The sequence below is a fragment of the Vulpes vulpes genome, chromosome 6, assembly GCF_048418805.1.
Source record: "Vulpes vulpes isolate BD-2025 chromosome 6, VulVul3, whole genome shotgun sequence".
NCBI lineage: Eukaryota > Metazoa > Chordata > Mammalia > Carnivora > Canidae > Vulpes > Vulpes vulpes.
This window is the reverse complement of record NC_132785.1, coordinates 102,029,866-102,051,293: the sequence shown is the minus strand read 5'-3', so window position 1 is coordinate 102,051,293 and position 21,428 is coordinate 102,029,866. Positions and strand designations below refer to the sequence as shown.

General features: G+C 51.9%; 1 protein-coding gene across 16 annotated transcripts in view; it reads right to left on the bottom strand.

Annotated features, from left to right (window-relative positions):
* PLEKHH1 (pleckstrin homology, MyTH4 and FERM domain containing H1) overlaps window positions 1-21,428 on the bottom strand; it is a 49,678-nt gene that overhangs the window by 2,462 nt on the left and 25,788 nt on the right. For 8 of the 16 annotated variants that reach the window (XM_072761787.1, XM_072761784.1, XM_072761792.1 and 5 more), the window contains 21 exons: window positions 17,575-17,653; window positions 16,853-16,944; window positions 14,779-14,929; window positions 14,434-14,576; window positions 13,355-13,465; window positions 12,325-12,411; window positions 11,829-11,990; window positions 10,825-10,905; window positions 10,278-10,460; window positions 9,797-9,905; window positions 8,913-9,025; window positions 8,129-8,305; window positions 7,700-7,800; window positions 7,032-7,209; window positions 6,357-6,512; window positions 5,139-5,239; window positions 4,269-4,410; window positions 3,005-3,147; window positions 2,745-2,874; window positions 1,130-1,216; window positions 685-831 (listed from right to left, as the gene is read on the bottom strand). In XM_072761787.1, the coding sequence (XP_072617888.1) occupies window positions 685-831; window positions 1,130-1,216; window positions 2,745-2,874; window positions 3,005-3,147; window positions 4,269-4,410; window positions 5,139-5,239; window positions 6,357-6,512; window positions 7,032-7,209; window positions 7,700-7,800; window positions 8,129-8,305; window positions 8,913-9,025; window positions 9,797-9,905; window positions 10,278-10,460; window positions 10,825-10,905; window positions 11,829-11,990; window positions 12,325-12,411; window positions 13,355-13,465; window positions 14,434-14,576; window positions 14,779-14,929; window positions 16,853-16,944; window positions 17,575-17,653 (2,673 nt within the window). The remainder of the gene's footprint in view (window positions 1-684; window positions 832-1,129; window positions 1,217-2,744; window positions 2,875-3,004; window positions 3,148-4,268; window positions 4,411-5,138; window positions 5,240-6,356; window positions 6,513-7,031; window positions 7,210-7,699; window positions 7,801-8,128; window positions 8,306-8,912; window positions 9,026-9,796; window positions 9,906-10,277; window positions 10,461-10,824; window positions 10,906-11,828; window positions 11,991-12,324; window positions 12,412-13,354; window positions 13,466-14,433; window positions 14,577-14,778; window positions 14,930-16,852; window positions 16,945-17,574; window positions 17,654-21,428) is intronic. The other 8 variants (XM_072761788.1, XM_072761795.1, XM_072761785.1 and 5 more) reach the window with 1 other exon arrangement.

Sequence of the window (21,428 nt, the reverse complement as noted above, 5' to 3'; positions counted from 1 at the left end):
GAAGAAGTGTCTGTATAGCCTCTCCTTTAGCAGGAGCAGTATTAAAAGGAAGAGGTTGGGGAAACTCCAATTTTAGGATTAAAACAAAAGGGTTTCTACTTACTCTCAGGATGGAGTCAGGAACTATAAATCAGAATTTAGGTTTTGGGGTCTACTTTGTAACTTATTTTTGCTAGTCCTTATTTCCCGCACTGAGCATGATACAAAGCCTTTAAAGTAGAAGAGGTCTCTGGATGGACTTTAAGACCATAGAAAAGGGGGAGCATGTGCAGACGTCTTACTTTGGGACTGGCAGAAGCCAGGAGAAGGCGAGAGCACACTGAGGAGAAAGCTGGCTGCCCTGGCTCTGGGTCTGCTGCAAGAAGAGCAAGTAGACACCTGCCTCCAGCCTGTGTGATGCTGGGCTGCAAGGGCTGAAAGCACTATGTGGACCAGAGTGCATGCCCTCCTGGCCAGCCCCTCACCCACCAGCTCAGCAGTGACTCCTGAGCTGCAACCCTACCTGAACCCTTTGGAGGACTGATTGTAGACAAGGCCAAAGTTTCACCTGGGGAAGGCCCTTCTAGAGGATGGTCATAACCCAGCTTCTGGTTTTTTTTCCCCCAGCTTCCGTTCTTAACTTCAAGCCCACTTCCTCATACTAGATAAATCCAAGTAACATGTTTTAGCAGCTTTCAGACCCACCTTGGGAGCAGCCATCTGGAAGAGCAACTTCTCAATGTGACCTTTCCCAGAGCCCTGGTCTGGAATGGATCTAATTACAAGCATGAAGTCATCCCGGCAGCCACCGAAGGTCATTACTGAAGAGTAGGGGTACGTGATGTGCACTTGCTGTGAGAAGAAGCCAGTTAGTTCTGGGGGAACTTCCCACCTGCCTCCTGAGCTGCACCCCATCTCTTCCAGGCACAGGTAGCCTTAACCAGAAAGGGAGAACTTGGAAGTGGTCCTAATTTGGAGGTCTACATCTTGAATGTCTCTACAAACTGTGTCTAGACTAGAGGACAGCAAGGCTTGGGAAGGGCGGGTAGGGAAATCGTGGTCACTTAGCTTGGGACTTTGAGTCCAGAGAGTAAGAGAAAAAGGCACTATTCAGAAGGAGGGGTCAGAGCCAGCCCTCGTTGTTTTGTACCATAGTATTGTGGTCCAGGATGCTGACACCATCCTCATTCACAGCAATCCACACCAGAGTGCTCTCTTTGGAAGACAGCTGCGCAGGCTAGGGAAACAGGAAATCCCATCAGACACAACCACAGCTAGGGATGCTCAACCATAAGAGCTTTCTGAGGAAGAAGGCACATTCAGGGATCTGCTAAGCAGTGGTTTGTGACCTTTTCTCATTGTGGAAAACTTGAAAGATGGTATTTGTACAGCATGCCGAAGTAAACACACAGAGACATCTGGCCTTGGAGCTCTGGCCACCTAATTACCATCTCAAGGGTGGAGGGGTACCTAGAGCCCATCCTGCCACAGTACACTGTAGGGGCTCTGTGCTGCAGAACAAAGGCCAGCCCTGACTGCTCTGTCATAGGCATGGAGAATGGGCTGTTTTCTCCTAGTGGTGGCAAACTGACAGCATTCCACCCACAGCCTCTCCTGGCTGAAGTGCATCTTGCTTCAGCCAATTTCCTAGGAGCTGCAAAAGAAACAGGAAAGAATGCAATCTTATGGGCTTTATGCTCCACTAGTGAGAAAAGGGACTATCTGGTGGACAATTCCTGGAATGACTGATTTTCACTGTCATAGCTACAGTAGAGCAATCCAGATTTCCTAGCTCTCCTACCCAAAAGGCTGAGGAGAAGGATGGACATGTCCTCATTTTCAGAAATTTCTCCCAAACTCCCAAGACTGAGAGGTTCCCAGGATCCCTCTGTTATAAGGGATGCCCTTATAACATCCCTATACTTCTCCTTTCATATTGTAACAGTTTGTAAAATAACTTACATGTATATTTAGATAGAGAATATATATAATTATTTGATTAATGTATGTCTCCCCCACTAGATGGGAAGGACATGAAGGCCAGGACAGTATCTGATTCACTCATATCTTGCAATCTCATACAGTGCCTGAGTCCTAGTAGGAGCTCAGCAATTCTTTATTGAATAAATGAGTGAATGTCCACTGGTCTAATCTCTACCATCAGTGAATAGGATCATGATCCAGCTTTGAGGACATGATTGATTATGAATAAAGTTTATGCACACCAGACACCTGGCCAAGAAAAGTTCCAGCTAAAATTACTACTAGGCTTTTGGCAGGTGAAATTAACTGTTGGGGCTTCAGGCAGGTGAAATTAACTGTTGCCCGAGTAGTTAAGAGTCCCCTGTGGCCATGCTAAGTCAGCAGAGATGCATTCATTTAGATTACATATTGTTCTTTTGCACCTTTTAAAAAATGAAAGCATTTTTGAGATGGTAATGTCAAGTTTGAATCCTTGTGTGTGAATTAGTTGGCCGTATATTTTTTCTTTAGGGGTAGCACTGAGAAGTCTGAAAGGAAACATGAATGTTACCCAGAAATAATCCTGGCTGGAAAGCAGTGATCACAACTGTGCTCTGGACCAGAAATGGTGGAGAAACGGCGCCCTCTGGTGGTTGCCAGTGTGCAGGCGGGCCCTGCAGACTGGACTGGCTCCAATTGGACCAGATGTGGACAGCAGCTTGAGGAGAAATCTAGGGCATGTTCCTGAGGGGGGGGTGGGGGGTGGTAATCACTCCTTCCCCCTGGAAACCACCAGCACTTACCCGAGCAGCAAAGAGCTTAGCACCAAAGAAAGGCCATTTCCGGGCCACTGTCAGGTAGATGCGGATGCACTCGGGAGGGGAACAGCCTTGCAGTGCTGCCCACTTTGTGGTCAGCAGATCTGCCAGGTGCCTAGTTTGAATGAATGGAGACAAGTGGGCCACTGAAGTGCCAACATATTTTCACTGCAGCTCTGAGGCCTTCCCCAGCCCGACAGCCCCTGCCTCCCCACTGCAACTCCCTCCAAGACCTTGCAGCCTACCTCAACTGTTCAGAGGGTGCTCCGTGTCTGTAGCGCCTTGGGTAGAACCTGTCTAAGACGTGCTGGAGGTGATGCTGAACCTTGGTAGGGAGTGGGCTCCCAGGGCCTGGTGGGCTGGGCCTCTCTAAGTCCCCATATTCTACCTGCGTTGGAAGCACATGAAGGGGGCAGTCAAGAGTCTGGAGGTGGGTGAGGTGGGGCTGGGGCTGCTGGAGAGGTGAAATAAACCATTACACTTCACTGCGTCATTGATGGGGTGAGGGTGGATGCGAAAACACTTCTTTGAATGACCCTTTATCTCAAATTTCATAGACCCTAGAGAGACCACCTTACAGTCCTAGATGGTTATTTACATAAACCTCCCTGTTGCAGTGGAGGTTAGTGCCTTATCCAAAGACAGTTAATCAGTGGCAGACAAGGGCAAACTGGATATTCTGGCTTCCAATCCAAAAATATGAGATACAGGACTGAAGATGCTGTAGATCCTAGAGTATTTCAGTGTTCCAGATGTGGCCTTTGGAATCAGACACCGGGTTCAGATAGATACCAGCTCTGCCATCTGCTGGCTCTGTAACCCTGAGCAAATTACTTAAACTCTGGGCTTCAATTTCCTCATCAATTAAGTGAGGATAAGAACTAACTGGGATAAAACATAAAATGTTTTAGCAGAGGCTCCTTTATAGAGTATTCGGTAAATGTTTACTACTAAAAAGTCCAACTATTATTCCCCCCCCCCCCCCCCCAGCATGTACATTCAGATGCTTTCTCATGGGAACCACAAGGGCATCCCAGATACTTCCAGCAAGACAGCCTCGTAAAGGTAACGGAGAAGAGTCGAAGTCTGAGTGCATTCAGATTCTAAATGTTACACAGTTGTAAGTACAAATTTTAGCACATCCATTCTGTGATACACATTCTTTTGGTAGCATACTTAGTACAACCCCGTGTTGCAGGGAGGCATTTTTGTTTTCTGTATACAGAGAAGGAAACTAAAGCACAGACCACTGCAGTGACCTGGCCACGATCTTGCAGCAGGAAGGTCGCTGGCACTCAAAGGCAGGACTCTGGCTTCCACCACCAGAGTTCTGCCCATAATCTGTATCTGCAGAGAAGGGCTCTGCTTGTAAGGAGCCAGCTTCCCTCCACAGCCGGAGCCAGCTGGACCACCCTCCTCTCGGGCACCACAGGGTCTGTGGTCTCCTGTTTCAGGCTGCATGCTATGTGCTCCCTGTGAGTCTGATCCAACTCCTGAACAGAACCTTACCTGAGCCATCAGGGCAGCCATCTCAAGAGCCAGCTCCTTGTTGACAGGAAACCTCCCTGCCACTATCTCCCCACTAGTCTGGGAGGCAAGCAGCAGCCGCTCCCGCTCTGTCTCCCCTTTGACTTGACTCCGAAAGTACAGCCTACAGGGAAGACAGAAGAAGCCAAGACTCAGCTGGGATCCTAAATGGATGAGGTCATCTTGGCATCTGTTTATCTTCATTTCCAAAGAAAGAAACTACTCTTTTTATACCATCTGTGAGCCTATTTTTTATTGCCTCCAGAAAAATTTAAGCACAACACAGGGCAGATAGAGTGCCATCACATCTCAGAGCAACAGCGGCACAAGGTACACCTGAATATACTACTACCTTACTGGATTTGGTGAGGGGAATCTGCTCCCTGGAATCATAGCTTATTAGGGAGCTGGATGAATTAAAGATTCCAAGAGACTAATGGGAGTTATTTGCCTGGAGACAGATCTAGGATGGGATTTTCTTATTCGAATGGACAAAAAATCATGGTATCTACTTCTATATTTGCTGGAATTGTTACAGGAGCTATTTATTCTTTGGCCTTAAATATCTAGTGCTCATACAAAATTTCACTTTCCTAGTGTAACGTGCAGCCATCGCACACCAGGTTGTTCTGATATTTTTTTGGCAGGGTAGGGGTGTGTATGTGTGTGTGTGTAGTTCAGGGACCAAGAGCCTGAGCTACCCAGGGCCAGCCTGTCCACAACACAGTGTTGTCTGTGGATCCACTGTCTGTCCAGCACAGGCCAGCCTGTTGGAGTGACGAGTGCCACCCCCCCCCCGCCCCCGGTGGCAAGCTCTCATGCTTGGCCCCACCCTTGGGCGGCACTCAGGACCTGTTCTTGTACATCAGCTTCACAACACGCGTGCCACCCTCAGCCTTGCCAGAGTGCAGCTCCTTCAGGGCTTGTTCCCACTTGGAGATGGCATCACAGATCTTAAAGAGGCAAGAGAGGAAAGTCAGGAAGGCCCTGGGGCAGGACTCAGGAAGAGCAGCAAGGCAGGGTTGAGTGACTGTCCTCCATCAGGAGGCTGACTTGCAGGCCTCATGCGCCTGGGACCTAGAGGTGCCTTACAACCATCTCACAGACAGGAAGAGCCCTGGGCAGGGCATGAGCAGCAAAGCATGGAATGCTGCTCCCATTGGCCTTAACACCTGAGAAGTCTCCCAGAGGCTAGGCAGGCCTCAATCAAAAACTGTGGCCCCGTATTACCAGCTCCATTTCCATTCCACTGACCACTATTCTCTTCCAACAAGTGTACTCAGAGGCCTACTGTGTAACCAAGCCTTACAGACACGCAGACATTTACAAAGAGAATATATAGTGCAGTATTTCAAGGCAACGGTAAAAGACTATAGAAACCTTTGCCCTGTTGCCATAAAAAGAGCAGACATGGAACCAGCACTCAAACTCATCAATGCAACAGCACATTCCCATAAACACTTAACATCCCCCGTGGTGCTAATCGCAAACCACAAGACAAGATAGGTCTTAAATTCCATTCAAGGGCCTTTGACTTGATATATATATACACACACACACACACACACACACAATATATATATACACAATATATACATATATATGTGTGTATACATATATACAATTCAAGATGCTTTCTACTGGCGCTAACTGCTTAAAATGTGCTTGAACCTGTAAGCACAGCATGGGCCCTGGCAGACAGGGAGAGAATGAGGTGCCAGGATACAACACCACAGGTGTATAGCTGCCATCCTCTGCATGTGTACAAGGACAAATGCCTCCCTGTCCTTCCCCCACCAAGAGGAGAAGCAGCTTTTCCCCTGGATACTGCACAGCCCTTCAAGGGCAGGGGGGATATGTAGAGAAAAACAACTTTTCTCTGCCTGTATGGGTATGTTTTAGGATGCCACAGAATGCTGGCCCACAGGAGCACCTTGGGCTCCAAAGCCAACAGGCTGTGAAATAGTAAGTAAGGCACCAGCCAGAGGGCCTCTTTCTCCACCACCCAAACCCCAAAGCCTTGGCAGTGTCCCAGGAGGCACTCAGTGGGATTTGTGGGCAGGCCATCACCTTGACACCCCCTGGCAGGCAGTGTTCCAGGTCCCTGCCGGAAGGATCGTCTGTGAAGAGGGCAAAGCCAGAGTGGGAGGACTTTCTCATGCCTGTCTCTTGGTTCAGACGCTGGAGGAACTCATCAACTGTGGAGGAGCCATCAAAACCGACCACCTACATGGGAGAAGTGTTAGTCCCAGAGGAAACTTCCTGAGAGGAAGTGGAGCAATGTGGGTCTGGAAGGAGGAAAGCTCGGCTGAAAGGAGCAAGGGCACATGGCAAATGCTGAAGGAAGCTGGCTTCCGTGGTCACATGCAGAGGGGGAGTGCTTCAGGGATAAGCCTGCCTGCTGTAAGCTGGAGTCAGAAGCTCTGCTGCTCCTTTCTGGCCACTCTTTTGGAGGCCTTTGTCATGCCACTTGTTTGGTCAATGTGTCAGCTTCCCCATTCAGGCAGTGGCTTCAAAAGATCTACTTCCCAGGTGCCAAAAAGCAAGGCACTTTTGCAAGTCGAGATCCTTTCTACTGGCACTAATCTCCCCACCCCTACCTGCAAATTGCAGGCTCTTCCTTCAGCTTGTTTGCCTATTAAGAATCTGCCAAGCCTGAGGAGGTTTAGCACCCACCTGGCCTAAGGTGTTCTCTGGGGTCAGGATATGAGAGGGCTCAGGAGAGGAGCTGCGCTGCCTCCTCACCTGGTAAGTCCCATTGGTGAAGTGCACAGGGATGCTGAAGGGCAAGGAGTGGTGGAAGGGGTTGCGTAGCAAGATGGACACCACTTCCATGCGTGATGGCCTGGCCTCCCGCTCCCCGGCCTGCAGGGTCCGCTCCACTGCCCGCTGGCAGTAGGTGGCATACTGGCCGGTTTCATTTCTAGAGACAGGTGACAGGTGAAGAAAGAAAAGAATTCCAGGGGATCCACTCATCCCTGCTACCCTGGCACCGTGGCTGCCACCCTGACCCAGCCAAGACCAAATCTGCATTGGGGCCGGTGGTGAGTAAAGCCCTGAACACTCTGGTGTGTGGTGTTACTCTGTCATTCAGGGTCTATCAGCAGCAGGTGGCTGGCACAGATATTTTCTCCAGAAGAACAGGGCAACAGATAATGAAAATGTGGGAATGATCTGGGGACACTGTAGCTTTACATCAGCACAGCCACTAGGCATGCATATGGACACAGACTGGTGTGCAGAGTAGCCCTGGCATGCCCAGACCTCCACATGTCCATTTGTGGACATGGCAATGAGGGACGTCTCTGTGACCAATGTGCAAACCTCCAGGGGCAGGGTGATCTGATTCATCCTGGTCCCCCATGGCCCACTTCACCACACCACAGTCAGCAGTGCTGGAGTGGCTCACTCACCTGGGATCTGCATGGCGCTGGAACTGCTGTTTCACGTACCAGAGGAAGTGGTGCTGGGGCAGGAAAAGTGGGGTGCACAGAGCCAGGAGCTGCCAGCACTGCTGGGAGAACAAGCAGCATGGGGTGGGTGCCAGCTGTGCAATAGCACTGGCCCTCGTGGCCCTGAGCGACCCGGCCTTCAGCACTCTCCAAACCAGGGCCCCCAGCCTTCTGTGGCCTCCAGGATGGCCATCTGGTCAGGCTTTGTCCAGAACAGCAATCACACAACCTGATTATGCACAGACACCTAGGAGGGGCACAGCCGTACGGAGGCAGCCACTGGTACCACATGTAGAGGGGACCTGCCCAGAACCCTCCTTCCAACTTCCAGCCTCCTGGGCAGCCCCAGCCAATGGCTGCTGTCAGCTGCTTCACCCTGGGGATGCCCACCTGTACGAGCGAGTATTTCTGAGGTGGGCGGCAGCTGGTCTGCTTCATGAGTTGGCAGTAGATCTCGCTCTGCAGCTCGGGGTGAACGAGGCAGACCTGCAGGGCTGTCTGGGCCAGAGACACGTGGTAGTCCACGGAGGCAGCCTCCACAGGCACGTTGATGAAGAGCTGGCAGGACTGGCAGGAAAAGGACAGGGGCCCAGGCAGACCAACGGCCCCTTGATTAGTACCCGTAGTGGCAGTGGGCAGACTGGGCAGCCCCCCATGGCTCCCAGGAGGTCCGGGTTGCCACAGGCAGCCCTTTCTAAGAGGGAGCGCGCCATTCACTGCCTGAGAGCAGCTCTATCTGCTGAGAAGGCTGCTTTGGGATAGGATCTTTCTTCCTTTAAATGTGTCCATTACATAAGCAAGACATTTTTTTAAAGAGAATATTCAGATGGACACAGAGAACATTCTAAAATAGGTCAGAATCTCTCAGGTTGAGAAGCAACCTAAACCTGGCCTTTCCTGCTGCTTGCTACATGAGGAGGGGAGTTCCTCAAGGGGGAGTTTTACTGGCACCTTCCAAGGGAGCCGTGAATGTCTCCCCGCCATAATGGACAGGAGTGAGGACCCTCTGGGATTCCTTCCTTTCCATTCACAGCCCTCTGTGAGTTCCCCCTAACTACAAGGTTCCATGGGTTCCACCTGACTATCACCACAGTGGGCAAACTGCTCTGGGGTGAGCCTGGCCTCATGGGGAGGGGGCCACCTGTGGGTGGGCCGGGCTTCCTCCCTATTTTACCTTGAAGAGCTTGAGAGCCTCGGTCTGCAGAGCCTCTGAGGGCAGGGTGGTGAGGGAGGTGTACAGTCCATCTTTGCTGTAACACAGCATGGGGTGTCTCCAGAGAGGGGAATCTGCCCAAAGCAAGCACCGAGAGCCACACAGTTAGCACCAGTGAGGGACCTGGCCTCCCACCCCCTCTTTGATTTGTGAGGAAAACAAGGATTGACCATCTGAGCACATGCAATGTACTGTGTTTATACCCACGGAGTGTGAGGTATGTAGCCGTGCACCGCATCTAGCGCACAAGGACGGCTTACAGAAAGGGAGCTACTGCTCTGCTCTTGGGGCTGAAGTACGTGAGGTTGGGATATCTGAGTACAAGCATGTGTGTGCAGGGGAGGCCGCTCCCTGCAGCATCAGGTCTGGATGGGGGAGCCCACATCAGCCTGAAATACACAAGCCTTGGAGGAGCAGTGAAGGGGTGTGTGGTATGTGTCATTAGCTGCTTGGGGTCCTGAGAATCACTAGCAAAATAAAGATCCAGTAACGCCCCAGGCTTAGGTTAGTCCAATCCCAATTTAGGCTTCATTAATTAACAAACTCTAACTCTTAATCAGCTACCTTCTTTCCTCAACCCTCTGCCCAGCCAGCAAAGCTGCAGTGAACAAAGTAAAACATTGACTGAGGTCACTGGAGAATCGGCTTCTCAAATAAACTCCCCCAGATACAGAGTGGTCATCTTCATTGAAACAGGGCTCTGGAGCTTGGATGAGAAAGGCCCTCTGTGGCTTAGATGCTTTTAAAACAGCTTCAGGTACAGAAATGCTTTCTTTGGGTTTCTGACCAACCACTACCCAGATACCACCCTCCCACCCAAGCAGTGATGGCTACCCTTGCTTTACCTGGGTCTCCCTCCCCATCCATCAGTTTTCCAATGAGCTGCTCATAGGCAGTGCCAACCCTGGCACTGCTGCCGCCTGCAGCCACTGTGAGGTGGTAAAGCCACGTGTCCTAGAAGGGGATGGAAGCCACCTGGTGAGACTGGAGTAGGAAGAATGGAGGCAAGCGCTCCAGAGAAGCTTCCTTGAAGGGGCCAACCCAGGGTGATACGAGGCTAGTCTGGTCGGCACAAGTCAAGGCCATCAGTCTCTAGGAGGAAAGACCTGGGATCGGTGAACATCAACCCAAGTTTCTAAGCTTGAGGTGCTATCTCATGGTCCCAGTGGAGAGACGCTGGTCACTGGGAGGGAATTCACTATAAGAAATCATCCCAGAGAATATGAGCCACCAAAATGTCCAGAAGGGACTTGAATCTGGGGAGGCTGGGAAAGAAAGATGGAAGATGAGAATCACAGGACTGAGCATGGCCATGGGGGCCCTTACCTTTTCATGCTTAGTGCCAATGAGGAGGTAGGTGGGGCTATGCTCTGGGGGGTGGATCACCAGGGTGCAGTGGGAGGAGAGCAACCGCCTGCTCCCTCCAGCCTCATAGTCCTCGTCCGAGTCACAGGATCGATCTACTTCCTCTATGCGCGCGTCCCGCACAGGCAGATGGCCCAGGGGTCGCTGCGGACAGGAGGAGCCTTCCATGAATGGGAGAGCCAGCAGGGTACAAGGCAGTCTCCTCTCTCTGAACCCTTGGGCCCTGTTGGGCTAGGAATCATGGGCATGGCCAGGTCACAGATTGAGGGGGTTAACTACAGCTCCCCGGCTGAGGCTTGCCTTGAGAAGCACAGATAGACCACACAGGTGGAATCTGTGGGCCACACACATTGGCCCTTCAGGCTAGTGGGATCCAGACAGCTTTGTACTTGTGGTGGCATTGGGTGCAGTAGGGGGGAAAGCTGGGGCCTGCCAACAGGACATGGAGAAACAGGAATGTGGTCTGGGGAGAGCAGAGAGTGGGTGCTGTCAGGAAGCCATGAAGTACCTTGTCCTCATGACTTCGATAGTAGTAGAAGGTTTTCCCAACAAGAGCACACCAGACCAGCTTGGAATGGCCATGTTTTACCTATAAAACAGAAATTAAGACCACATTATTAGAACCAGATAATCCCACAAGTAAATCCAGGACTGCCAAAGAGAGGCCACAGAAAGGCAGATCTCCAAAGACCTGGTCAAACTCAGGTCCTTAAGTGGAGATGTCACCCAGACTCCCTACTAACAGAACCAGCCCTTTCACATTGAGGGTCTGTGGCATGTACCCTGTGATACCTCATCCATTCTTGTGCCACATGCCATTAAAAGATTAACCAGGCCAATCAGGAGTCCTGTCCCAGGACTATGCTCATCAGCTATAAGGATGCTGAGAGGGAGGCAGGGCCATCCACGGTAGCCTGAAGCCCCCAGGCCGACGTAAATCACAAGGGCATAACAAGTGCACAGACGGCAGAGGAGGCCAGCACGAGCCACAGCCTGAATGTGGAAGCAGAGGCAGAGAGAGCCAAGAGTACGGAGCTTGCTCACACAAGTAGCTCTGCTTCCTGCTGGCCTGCTGGCCTAGTTCATGTGCTTCCTTGTTAACTTCCGTCTTCTTGAGGTTAACAAGCACTTCTCTGCTCCTTAGGCCACAAGAGTCCTAACTCAAACACTTTTAGGGCAGGTCTGGGATCCCATGTCTTGGAGTGGGCACACCTGCCTCGCCTATGTCATGGCTTCCCACTCCTCACAGAGGCAGGTGCAGGTGGGGGTGGGAGGCAACTCCCAATAACCTCAGAACAGGTACAAAACATTCCTTTCCTTCCTGTCCTGGCGACAGCTTGGTGCTAACAACCCTCATCTCTGTTTTCATTCTCTGACACTAGGAGCGGTCAGGCTGTGTTTGAGGCTAATCTCCAAGAGCCAATGCCTGCAGACAGGGGCTGTAAGGGGGTCGGCACTCAAGAGGCCCATATTCAGGAGGCCCACATTCCTCCCCACCGGCCCCTCCAATACCTTGGTCAGCCACCCCTTCACAGTGGGCTTGGTGCCGCCCCGAGGCAGGGCTGGAGGCCCCACGGCCTGGACCCTCAGCAGGCTCTGCAGCACCCGGATCCACTCCTCCAGCAGGCCAGGTGAGTCTGCTGTCAGGTAATAGGTTTTCTTCTCAGAGATAAGCTGTAGAGGAGGGATTGGGGGGCAGGGGAGATGGCATGATGGAAGGCCAGGGACCTGGCTCTGAGGCGGTGCAAATCCCTGAATCCACCGGGCCTTCTTTCTTCCCACCTGGGACTCAATCCCTTCTTTCCTTTGTTCTTTTCCCCATCTCTGCTGCCTTCACTCTGGCTCGCCCATTCAGTCTCTTCTTCCTCCCCAGTACTAGGGTCACATCCAGACGGGGATGTGAGGTTTCTCCCACACACTCATTCTTCCCCAGCTTTGTTTCAATCAGAATCCTATCCAAACCCAGTAGCTCCTCATCTAAACCCCTGGCTTCTAGGAGCACACCCACCTGGAATGTCTGTGCACCCTCCCCACGAACAATCTGGCAATGGGAATTCAGTTCCACTACTCTCTGAGGTTTCCGGATGACATCACTCTGTAAAGACAGGAATGGGGAAGAAAACAGTCAGAGCCTTCCCAGAACACATCGTTCTCCCTCAAATGTGACTCTAGGCCTCAGACAAAGGGGAAAGCGATCCCCAAGCTTTCCTGCACTGTGATATGAAGGGTAACTTGTTCTGGATCCTGGTTCTAGCTAAATGGGGCAATAATTAGAAACAGGTTCATCTGACCCAGGCCTTGAAAAGTATAGATTGAACCTTCAAAACTGGGTCAGAAGCCAGCAGGTTATTACTGAGCTATAAAGCCTTTACAGTCTTTCTACTACATCTTTATACCAAGTATGGCAAATAAGTGGCATACATACATATCACCATTCCCCTCTCCGGTGTGCCCGCACACCTTACTAACCACTCAGAGCATGCCTACTTGCTGAGTGATACAGGCCCAGAATCCTCAACAGCCACTGACGATCAGCTGGAGTTGCATGAGCGACACAGCCTTTTCACTTTCTTTAAAACATTAATGTTGGTTCCCCAAGGAGGTCCTGTCAAACTAGATCTCAACATCCAAGGCTCCCTAGTTCCAAACTACAGGAAGGAGGTGGAGGAGGTCAGGGGCTCTCTGTTAGAACAACCCAGATGACGTGAGGGCAGCCAGGGAAAAATTCTTTTATAGGACCAGGCATTAAAAGAAATCAGCTTCTGAAGTATGAAGGAATCACCAAGCCAACTCATCTAGAACTGCCTCTGACGCCTCTGTACCTGATTTCACTCCAAGAACCAGTGACCAGCCTCATGGTTCCACGTGAGGCTCAGAGCCTCGGATATCCAGACAGGCCGCCTCTCCCCATCTGCCAGACCTCTGGCCTCTGGCCTCTGGCCATGGGCCACACCAGCCCTTCCTCTAGCCTCTGTCGCACAATTCTGAGTTTGGACTGGGGCCCTAGTGACTACTGTCCTTGGGGAGGAGGGTCTCACCGGAGACTTGTAGTACATAATCTGTCCCTGTCTCAGGACAAACCAGCGCCTCTTCCACGTCTTCACCCGGCTCCCCATTTTTAGCAGGTAGCCTGACTTCTCCAGTGACTCCTGCAGGGGTGAGAGGGCACAGAGGGGAAGAGGAGTGGACAGAAAGAGGGAGTCACTTGGGGTTTGTAGATGTTACCCAGGCCAAAATGTCCCAGTTGAGTTACTGCTTTGTCATCAATTACAAAGTCTTGAGTATCTACTCTGTATTTTCAGGGCACCAGGCCCTGCTAAAGGTTCAGAGAGAACTAGCATAAAGCAAGGTGATCCCGCCATGGAAGGGTCCTGCTGGCTAGGAAGATAACACCCACCCCATGAGAAGGCGGCAGTCCAGGGGCTGCACAAGGGAGCAGCTAGCCAGGGAGGGCTTCACAAAGAGCCAGATCTGAACTGGCCTGGGAAAGTAAAGTCAGCTTCCCTTCAAAGATGCACCAAGGGGAGGAAAAGGCCCTCGTCGGCAGCAGAAAAGGAGAGTGAGGTTTGGGAAACAAGGGGCACATCAGCCAGGCTGGGGCAGGGGGCTGATGGAGGCGGGGAGACAAGGCCCGTCAGCACAGTGGTATGGCTCAAGGACTGGGGGATGAGGGATGTGAGTTTGCAGCACGGCTCTGAGCCTCAAGCTTCTTATCCATAAAATGGGGCCCTAGTCCTGAGAAGATGGTGAGGATACATGAACCAAGGACTGAGGACAGTGCGTGGCACAGTGTAAGAACCCTGTAAAGGTCAGCTCTCGGCATTCCGGGGTCGAAACACATGTAATCTCCTGGGACCGCCGGGGGAAAGCCCACTGGCTACTCCTAGCTCCATGAGGAGCTCACTAGGTCCCATCTCCTTCCTTGCAGGGTCTGTGTATACCTGCCTGCCCCCCGCCCCCCCCGCACACTCCTTGGCACTTCACACCTGTCACTACCCCCTGCCACTGCCTTCACTGTTCCCCAGGACGCCTATCTCCAGGCAGGCAGCATCTGCTGGAGGCCTGCTCCCATCCTGCCTGCCTCAACCCGGCTGAGGGGGCTGTGCTCCCAGCTCACCCCGCCCAGGCCTGGCCCCTCAATGGAGTAGGAGGAGGTGCGCTGGAGTTTGTGCTCCGGCTCCGAGTAGTCGCTGTCCAGTGAGCAGGCATCTGGGGGGATGGCGTAGTCGCCCTCGGAGCTCAGCGAGGACATGGAGACACCTGCCAAGGGAGGAGGAGTCCAGGCCTGGGTCCCCTTACCCCTTCCGGGGCTGCAGGGACTGCAGGGACCTTCCTCACCGACCCAGGACCTCTGAGTCTGGAGCTGAGGGTCACGGGCAGAGATGAAGCAGGGAGCCCTGGAGAAGCCCACCCGTAGGAAGAGGGCTTGCTGCCCCGCACCCTGCTGCTCCCTCCTCTGTACCTCTCTTGATGGCCCTGGGGCTGCCCAGTCCACTGGTCTTCCTGGACTCTGAGCAGGGGACCGAAGATCGAAAACTCGCCTGAGAGCTGCAGTCATCATCGGACCCCGAGGACTCGTCCATAAAAGGCACGCTGCTGATCTGCGTGGCTCTCTGCAAGACAGGCGCCCTCCCCCACTGCAGCTCACCTTGCCAAACAAGACCCTTCCCCTCGGCACTTGTGTTCCTGCCCAGGTGCCCGGGGTGCGGCCAACACAGCCTGCCCCAGGCACTCAACAGACAACTGTTGCATCTGTGTCCTCACATCCAAGCTTCTCCTTTGGCCTCCCGCCCCCACACGGAGTCCTCCCTCCTCCGTGGTCCCCCAAGGAGCTGCCCCATTTGAGCTAACTGGCTGCTATGACCCTTGCTCCTGCCACTAGGGGGCCAGGATGCCACGTGGGGCAAGCAAGAGACAGGAGCTTTATTTATTTTTAAGATTTTATTTATTTATGAGACACAGAGCAAGAGAGAGAGAGAGAGAGAGAGAGAGAGATAGAGAGAGAGGCAGAGAGAGAAGCAGGCTCCATGCAGGGAGCCCGACGTGGGACTCGATCCTGGGTCTTCAGGATCACAACCTGGGCTGAAGGTGGCGCTAAACCACTGAGCCACCCGGGCTGCCCGAGACAGGAGCTTTAAACTGTGTGTGGGGATAAGGAAACAAGAGGATATCTCGGTGGGCAACATTTAGAAAGACAGTGTCAATGTTGGTGAAAGCATGGGAAAAAAGATACTCTATAGTGTGATAAAGCCTTTTAGAAGGTAATTTGGCACTACCTGCCAAAATTTAAAATATGGATATCATTTGCCCATAAATTTCACCTCTGGAAATACATTATACTAAGTCCACAGAGATATATTTGCACAATGATATTCATTACAGCATTGATTTTAGAGAAAAACATAGATATGACCTAAATTGTCAATCAGTGTGGGCAGCCCGGGTGGCTCAGCGGTTTTGTGCGGACTTAAGTCCAGGGCATTATCCTGGAGACCCAGGATCGAGTCCCATGTCGGGCTCCCTGCATGGAGCCTGCTTCTCCTTCTGCCTGTGTCTCTGCCTCTCTCTCTCTCTCTCTCTCTCTCTCTCTCTCTCTGTGTGTCTCTCATGAATAAATAAATAAAATCTTTAAAAAAATTGTCAATCAGTGGAGGGCAGGTTAAGTAAGGTAGTTATGGGGGAATCTATACCAAGGGGTACTGGACAGCCCTAAGGGGAAGCAGAGCTGTGCACAGAGGTACGGCAGGAAGATGTGACACACGGTCGCATGAACAAACAAGGAGTAGAAGGATGTGTATAATGTGATCCTTGCTGTGTGCATGTGTGTGTTTGAGAAAGAGAGAGAGAAAGAGAGGGACAGACAGGGACACAGACAATATTTGTCAATATACCGGTAAATTTGTCAGAGAGCCTCACAGGATAAACACCAAACCATTAATGATAGTGGCCTCTGGGGTCAGAAATTAGGGAAAAGCAATGTGAAAGAAAATTTAACTTTTGGCTTTTTGGTTCTTCTATAAAATGTTTTATAAAGCATTACTGTTTTGAGCTCAAAAAGCACTAATAAAAGGAAAAATGTGTATGACGTTATCTCAGTTGTATCTGACCTTTGTTAAAAAATATGTAGAGATGTGAAACTAACATGACACTGCGTGCCAACTACATTAAAAAAAAAACCACGCAGAGATATTATGAGAGTATACACAGGAATATTTGTTTGACTATGTATGAAAAGTTCTGGAAGGAGTCTTCTTGAGAACAGACATGTGAAAAGATGGTAAGGACAGGTGAAGCAGGCATAGGTCTAACATTTAACTTTTCACTTTGCCCACAATTGTATTGATTCAAATTTTTGTAAACATACAATTTTTATAATAAAAATCTAATAAAAATAAAATGACACATACATGGGAGCTGAGCTCCCTGCCCAGAGTCATGTGTGTGCTGAAGCCTGACCCTAGAGGCCCACTAGAGCCACTACATGGAGAAGGGGCCTCCTGGATGGAACACCCCCACCTCGGACAGCAGCTTCTTACCCCCTTCAGGGCTGTGTAGACAGGCACGGTGACATTCTTGTAGACAAGGCCAGAGAAAGGCCCAGGGGACGCAAGGGCAGGAGGGCTTGAAGCTGGAAGGGGTGGGGAAGAGGGATGAGATTAATTCACGTGCCATAACTCACTCAGGGGCCTGTGGGAAGTAGAGACGTGGGCCAGCGGAAGATATCCAGGCAGAGAGTGTTCCCTGAACAAGCACTCCAGGAAGAGAGGTGGGGTGGCAGTCCTTAGGATGGGGGCTGTGGACTTCAGCCCCACTTTTGCCACTATGGAGCTCACATCATGGAGGATTCAGTGGCTGGCCAACTGACTCAGGAGCCAGAGGGTTAGGGATGTGGTTCCTTCGTGGGGGTGGGAGGAGGCGGCATCTAAATTGGGGCACTGAGGAGCTCCCCCCACCCCCCAGTACTGGGCATTACTGAAGAGAAGCCAATGCAGATGGGGGAGGCTGGGCTGGAGGGTCTCATCTCTAAAGTCCCTTCCAGCTCTGTAATTGGCTACAAACCTGTTCAAGGCCCTGCCCACCCTATAAGTGAGTAGTTGACCCCGCACAGCTTCCTTTTCCCTCAAGGTGGCCCTGGCTGTGTGATTTCAGTGAACCTCACGGGCTGGGGGAGGGAACGGGGTGACAGGTGACACTGGCCCTGGGTGTTGCTAAGAGTCTTCTCCCTGCATGCCCACCCTGTCCACCACGTGGGACTCACCACAGCAGGTGACATTAGTTCTGGAAGATGCATCCGAGAGCCGCATGCCAGCCATGGCCACAGCATAGATCCGGCTCTCCTGTAATGGAAGGCCCCATCGGGTCAGAACCCAGTATGGAACCCAGCCCAGCCCCTCCTGAGTGTGGAGAGAAAAGGACGCTGTGGATGCAGGCCTGCATGGAGGCTTGGCCAACTACCGGTGAGGGAATCCTAGGCAAGTTACATCTGAGCCTCCTCCTCCTCAGCTCTGAAGTGGGGTAATACTCACCTGTCAGGCTGTTATGAACATCATTAATGTAAACATTTGACAGCATCCAACAGATATTCACTCCTTCTCTTGCCTCCACCCTTCCCTTGGGGCAAGGAAATTCAAGAGGAGGAGGTCAGTGACCTGACCCATTTTAGAGATCTTACCCATTTTAGAGGCCCTGGGTCCCAGGCTCTCACCCCTCAAAGCTGGGGTGTTGATAAGGAAGTGGGTGGCCCGTGGCAAGGGCATGCCCTTTTGCAAGCCTGTTGTTTGGAAGCTGGGACACAGTTTTTTCCTACAGTAACAACATTATGTTCACAGTTAGGCCCAACCTGCAAAGCCTGCCTGAGCTCCCCCAGGACGCTGAACTCTGCTGTAGAAGACACAGGGATGGGAACCTCCACCCTCAACTCCTCTTTTACTCCTCAGGATTCCCGTGTCTGAAGCAGGGCCCTGGGCCTAGGGAGCTTTACTAATAGTTTTGATGAACAACCCAGAAGCCCCACTGCTGCTCTTTCTTAACTCTTCTCCATTCAAGGGAAAGGGAAACAAAGGCCCCATCAGGGGAGAGGGGAGTCACAAGGACTAGGGGAGGTGGGCCCGGCCTGGGGCTGGAAGGGCCATGGGGTGCTACTGGGTGTCCCCCAGAGGGGAGCAGCGGCTCTGGAGGGCTGGGTGAGACCCCCACCCTGAGCTGGGTGGAGGGATAGGAAGGTAAGAGACAGAGAGGCAGGCGGAGGGGGTCCCAGGAGGGGATTATTCCTGCTAGTAGTGATCATGGAGCTCAACCAGGACAGGCCTCTAACATTATAGAGGAAATGCAAACAAAGCTTGAGGGATTTGGGTATTTGGGTAAAACAGACAGGAGAGCGTTTTACAAAAGTTACCCACTGTCCAACTCATGAGGCTGCTCTGAGGATCAACCAAAACAGGGCTTGGCACGCTCTCAACTGGCAGATCAGTCTACCTCCTCCCTCCGACTGAGGAATGTCCTCCTCTCAGTTCCCAGTCTAGATTTCCCCTCAGATGGCCACTGCCCAGTTGGTCCCACCTAAGAAGAGAGGGTGGGCACCTGTCTGGTTTTTTTTTTTTTAAGATTTTAAAAAATATATTTTATTTATTTATTCATGAGAGACACAGAGAGAGAGGCAGAGACACAAGCAGAGGGAGAAGCAGGCTCCATGCAGGGAGCCTGAAGTGGGACTCGATCCTGGGTCTCCAGGATCACGCCCTGAGCCAAAGGCAGAAGCTCATCTACTGAGCCACCCAGATGCCTCTATCATCTTTAGGAGCAAGTTACAACAAGGATCATGAACAGGAGACAACTCCTTAGCTGGTAAGGCCACTGCAGGGTCCCGGGGCTTGCCAAGAGCAGGGAGGGCCTGTGGGAAGACCCAGATCCCACCTTCACCCCCACAGCTTAGCTAATGTCACATGGGGAAAGTGTTGTCCGAAGCACCTTCTATATTTATTCACTCCCTTCTTCTCTGGCTGTCCCTCTCCTTCCCCTTAACACACACTCATCACGTACAGGCAGAGCACAGGAACTCCTCTGTCCATACAGGTGGACAGCTCTATTTTGGCAAAATGGCAAAAGTGAGCAGCGTTTTCCTCTGGTAACACCTGCTGAGGCCTCTTGTCATACCCCTTGCCAGAATGCTCCCTCACTGCCCGCCTCTGCTTTCAGATTCTAGATCATTTGTAGTTACAACAATGAAAAAAAGGAGGGATGGTTCTGACGGAGATCCAGCCTGGCTGGGCCCTTGCCTCCTTTCCGACATCCTCTCCCTGTGCCCCGCCTGCCCCTTTGCTCCTTCTCTGCCCCCTGTCCCTCCACCTCACCCTTCCAACCTGGGAGGCAGCGCCCTGTGCGGTGCTCCCACGACTTCAAAGCTTCAGGGACAGGGCAGCATCACAAGGCCTGGAGACTGGCCCTGGGTAGACCTCCCAGAGCTCCCGCCAGGCCTCGCTCCCAGGCGTGGCTGTGTCTCCGGCCATCAGGCCGCCTCACAGTGATCAGTGTTGGTCAGCAAGCACTGCTAAGGACCTGGCCTGTGTGCCTGCAGCACTGAGGCTCCCAGACCGCCAGCATTTCCAAAGGAACCCCTGGAGGGGCATCTGGGTGGCTCAGTCAGTTAAGCCTCTGCCTTTGGCTCAGGTTATGATCCCAAGGTCCTGGGATCAAGCCCCACATGGGGCTCCCTACTCAGCTGAGAGCCTGCTTCTCCCTCTCCCTCTGCCCCTCCCTCCTGCTCATGCATGCACTCCCTCTCTCAAATAAAGAAATAAAACCTTAAAAAAAAAAAAAAAAAAAGAGCCCCTGGAAGGTGCTACTGAAAAGGCAGGTCTCCTGGGCAGTGGTGAAAGGTGGTGTCTCCCTGAAGTACGCCTCTCAGTACCCTATTCCTTATGCTGCCAGGAGCCTGACACTCAAGACGTCTCCTACCTCGGCCCCTCATACCACAGCAGCATCCAGGGGTCTGAGCTCAAGTAAGAGGCTGACATCTGCTCTCTGATGTCCCCTAAGAAGCAGCGTAGCTGGAAGGCTAGAGCTGAGCTCTGGAGGCAGCAGGGCCACATTTAAAGCCTGGTTCCTGGGCAGCCCAGGTGGCTCAGTGATTTAGCGCTGCCTTCAGCCCAGGGCCTGATCCTGGGGTCCTGGGATCGAGTCCCGAGTCCCACGTTGGGCTCCCTGCATGGAGCCTGCTTCTCCCTCTGCCTGTGTCTCTGCCTCTCTCTCTCTCTCTCTCTCTCTCTCTAATGAATAAATAAATAAAATCTTAAAAAAAAAAAAAAAAAGCCTGGCTCCTCACTAACTACTGCATGACCTTGAGTAAGTAACCACGTCTGTGGGGACAGCAGTTTCCCATTTGTGACATGGGACAGTACAAAGTTGTTCACACTTCCACCGGGCCGTGAGCTACATGCTCCACACCCCAGCTCTCATCCCACCTTCCACACTGACCTGCTCAACCTCATCCATGTCCATCCACCCCGTTTTCATTTTAACTGTTTATCATGGAAAATACCAAACAGGCAGAGAGGTGGAATAAAGAGACTAAAGAATGACCTCACGTAGCCACCTCCCAGTTCTCCGAAGACTGACACATGGCTGATCTTGTTTCACTGGTGCTCCCAACCCCAGATCACTGATTCTGAGGCAGTGCCACCAGACATCACGTCCTTTATCCAATATTACAATATGGGAGCTAAGGCTCACAGACAACAGTAGCCAGCTGTGAACCACTACCATGGGTACTTAACTGCCAGCTAGTAGACTATCAATCCTCACAAACAACCCAATAAAGGAAGTACTATTATCCCCATGTTATAGATGGGAAACCGAGGCATGCAGGTTTAGTAACTTGCTCAGGGCGCACAGTTAGCAGTTGACCCCTAGTGGTTTGATCCGGGGATCTGTGCTCCTTACCACCACACTGCACCACCCCAAGGAGTCAAGAAGATTAAATGAGAACGTGTGCACAAAGCTCCCAGCTTGGCGTGTGGCACATGCTCATGAAACAAGAGCCAACCACCATCCGCTCACCCAAATCCTGGCTTTACCCCTTGCTAACTGGTCATGAGGACGAGAGCCTCATCTCAG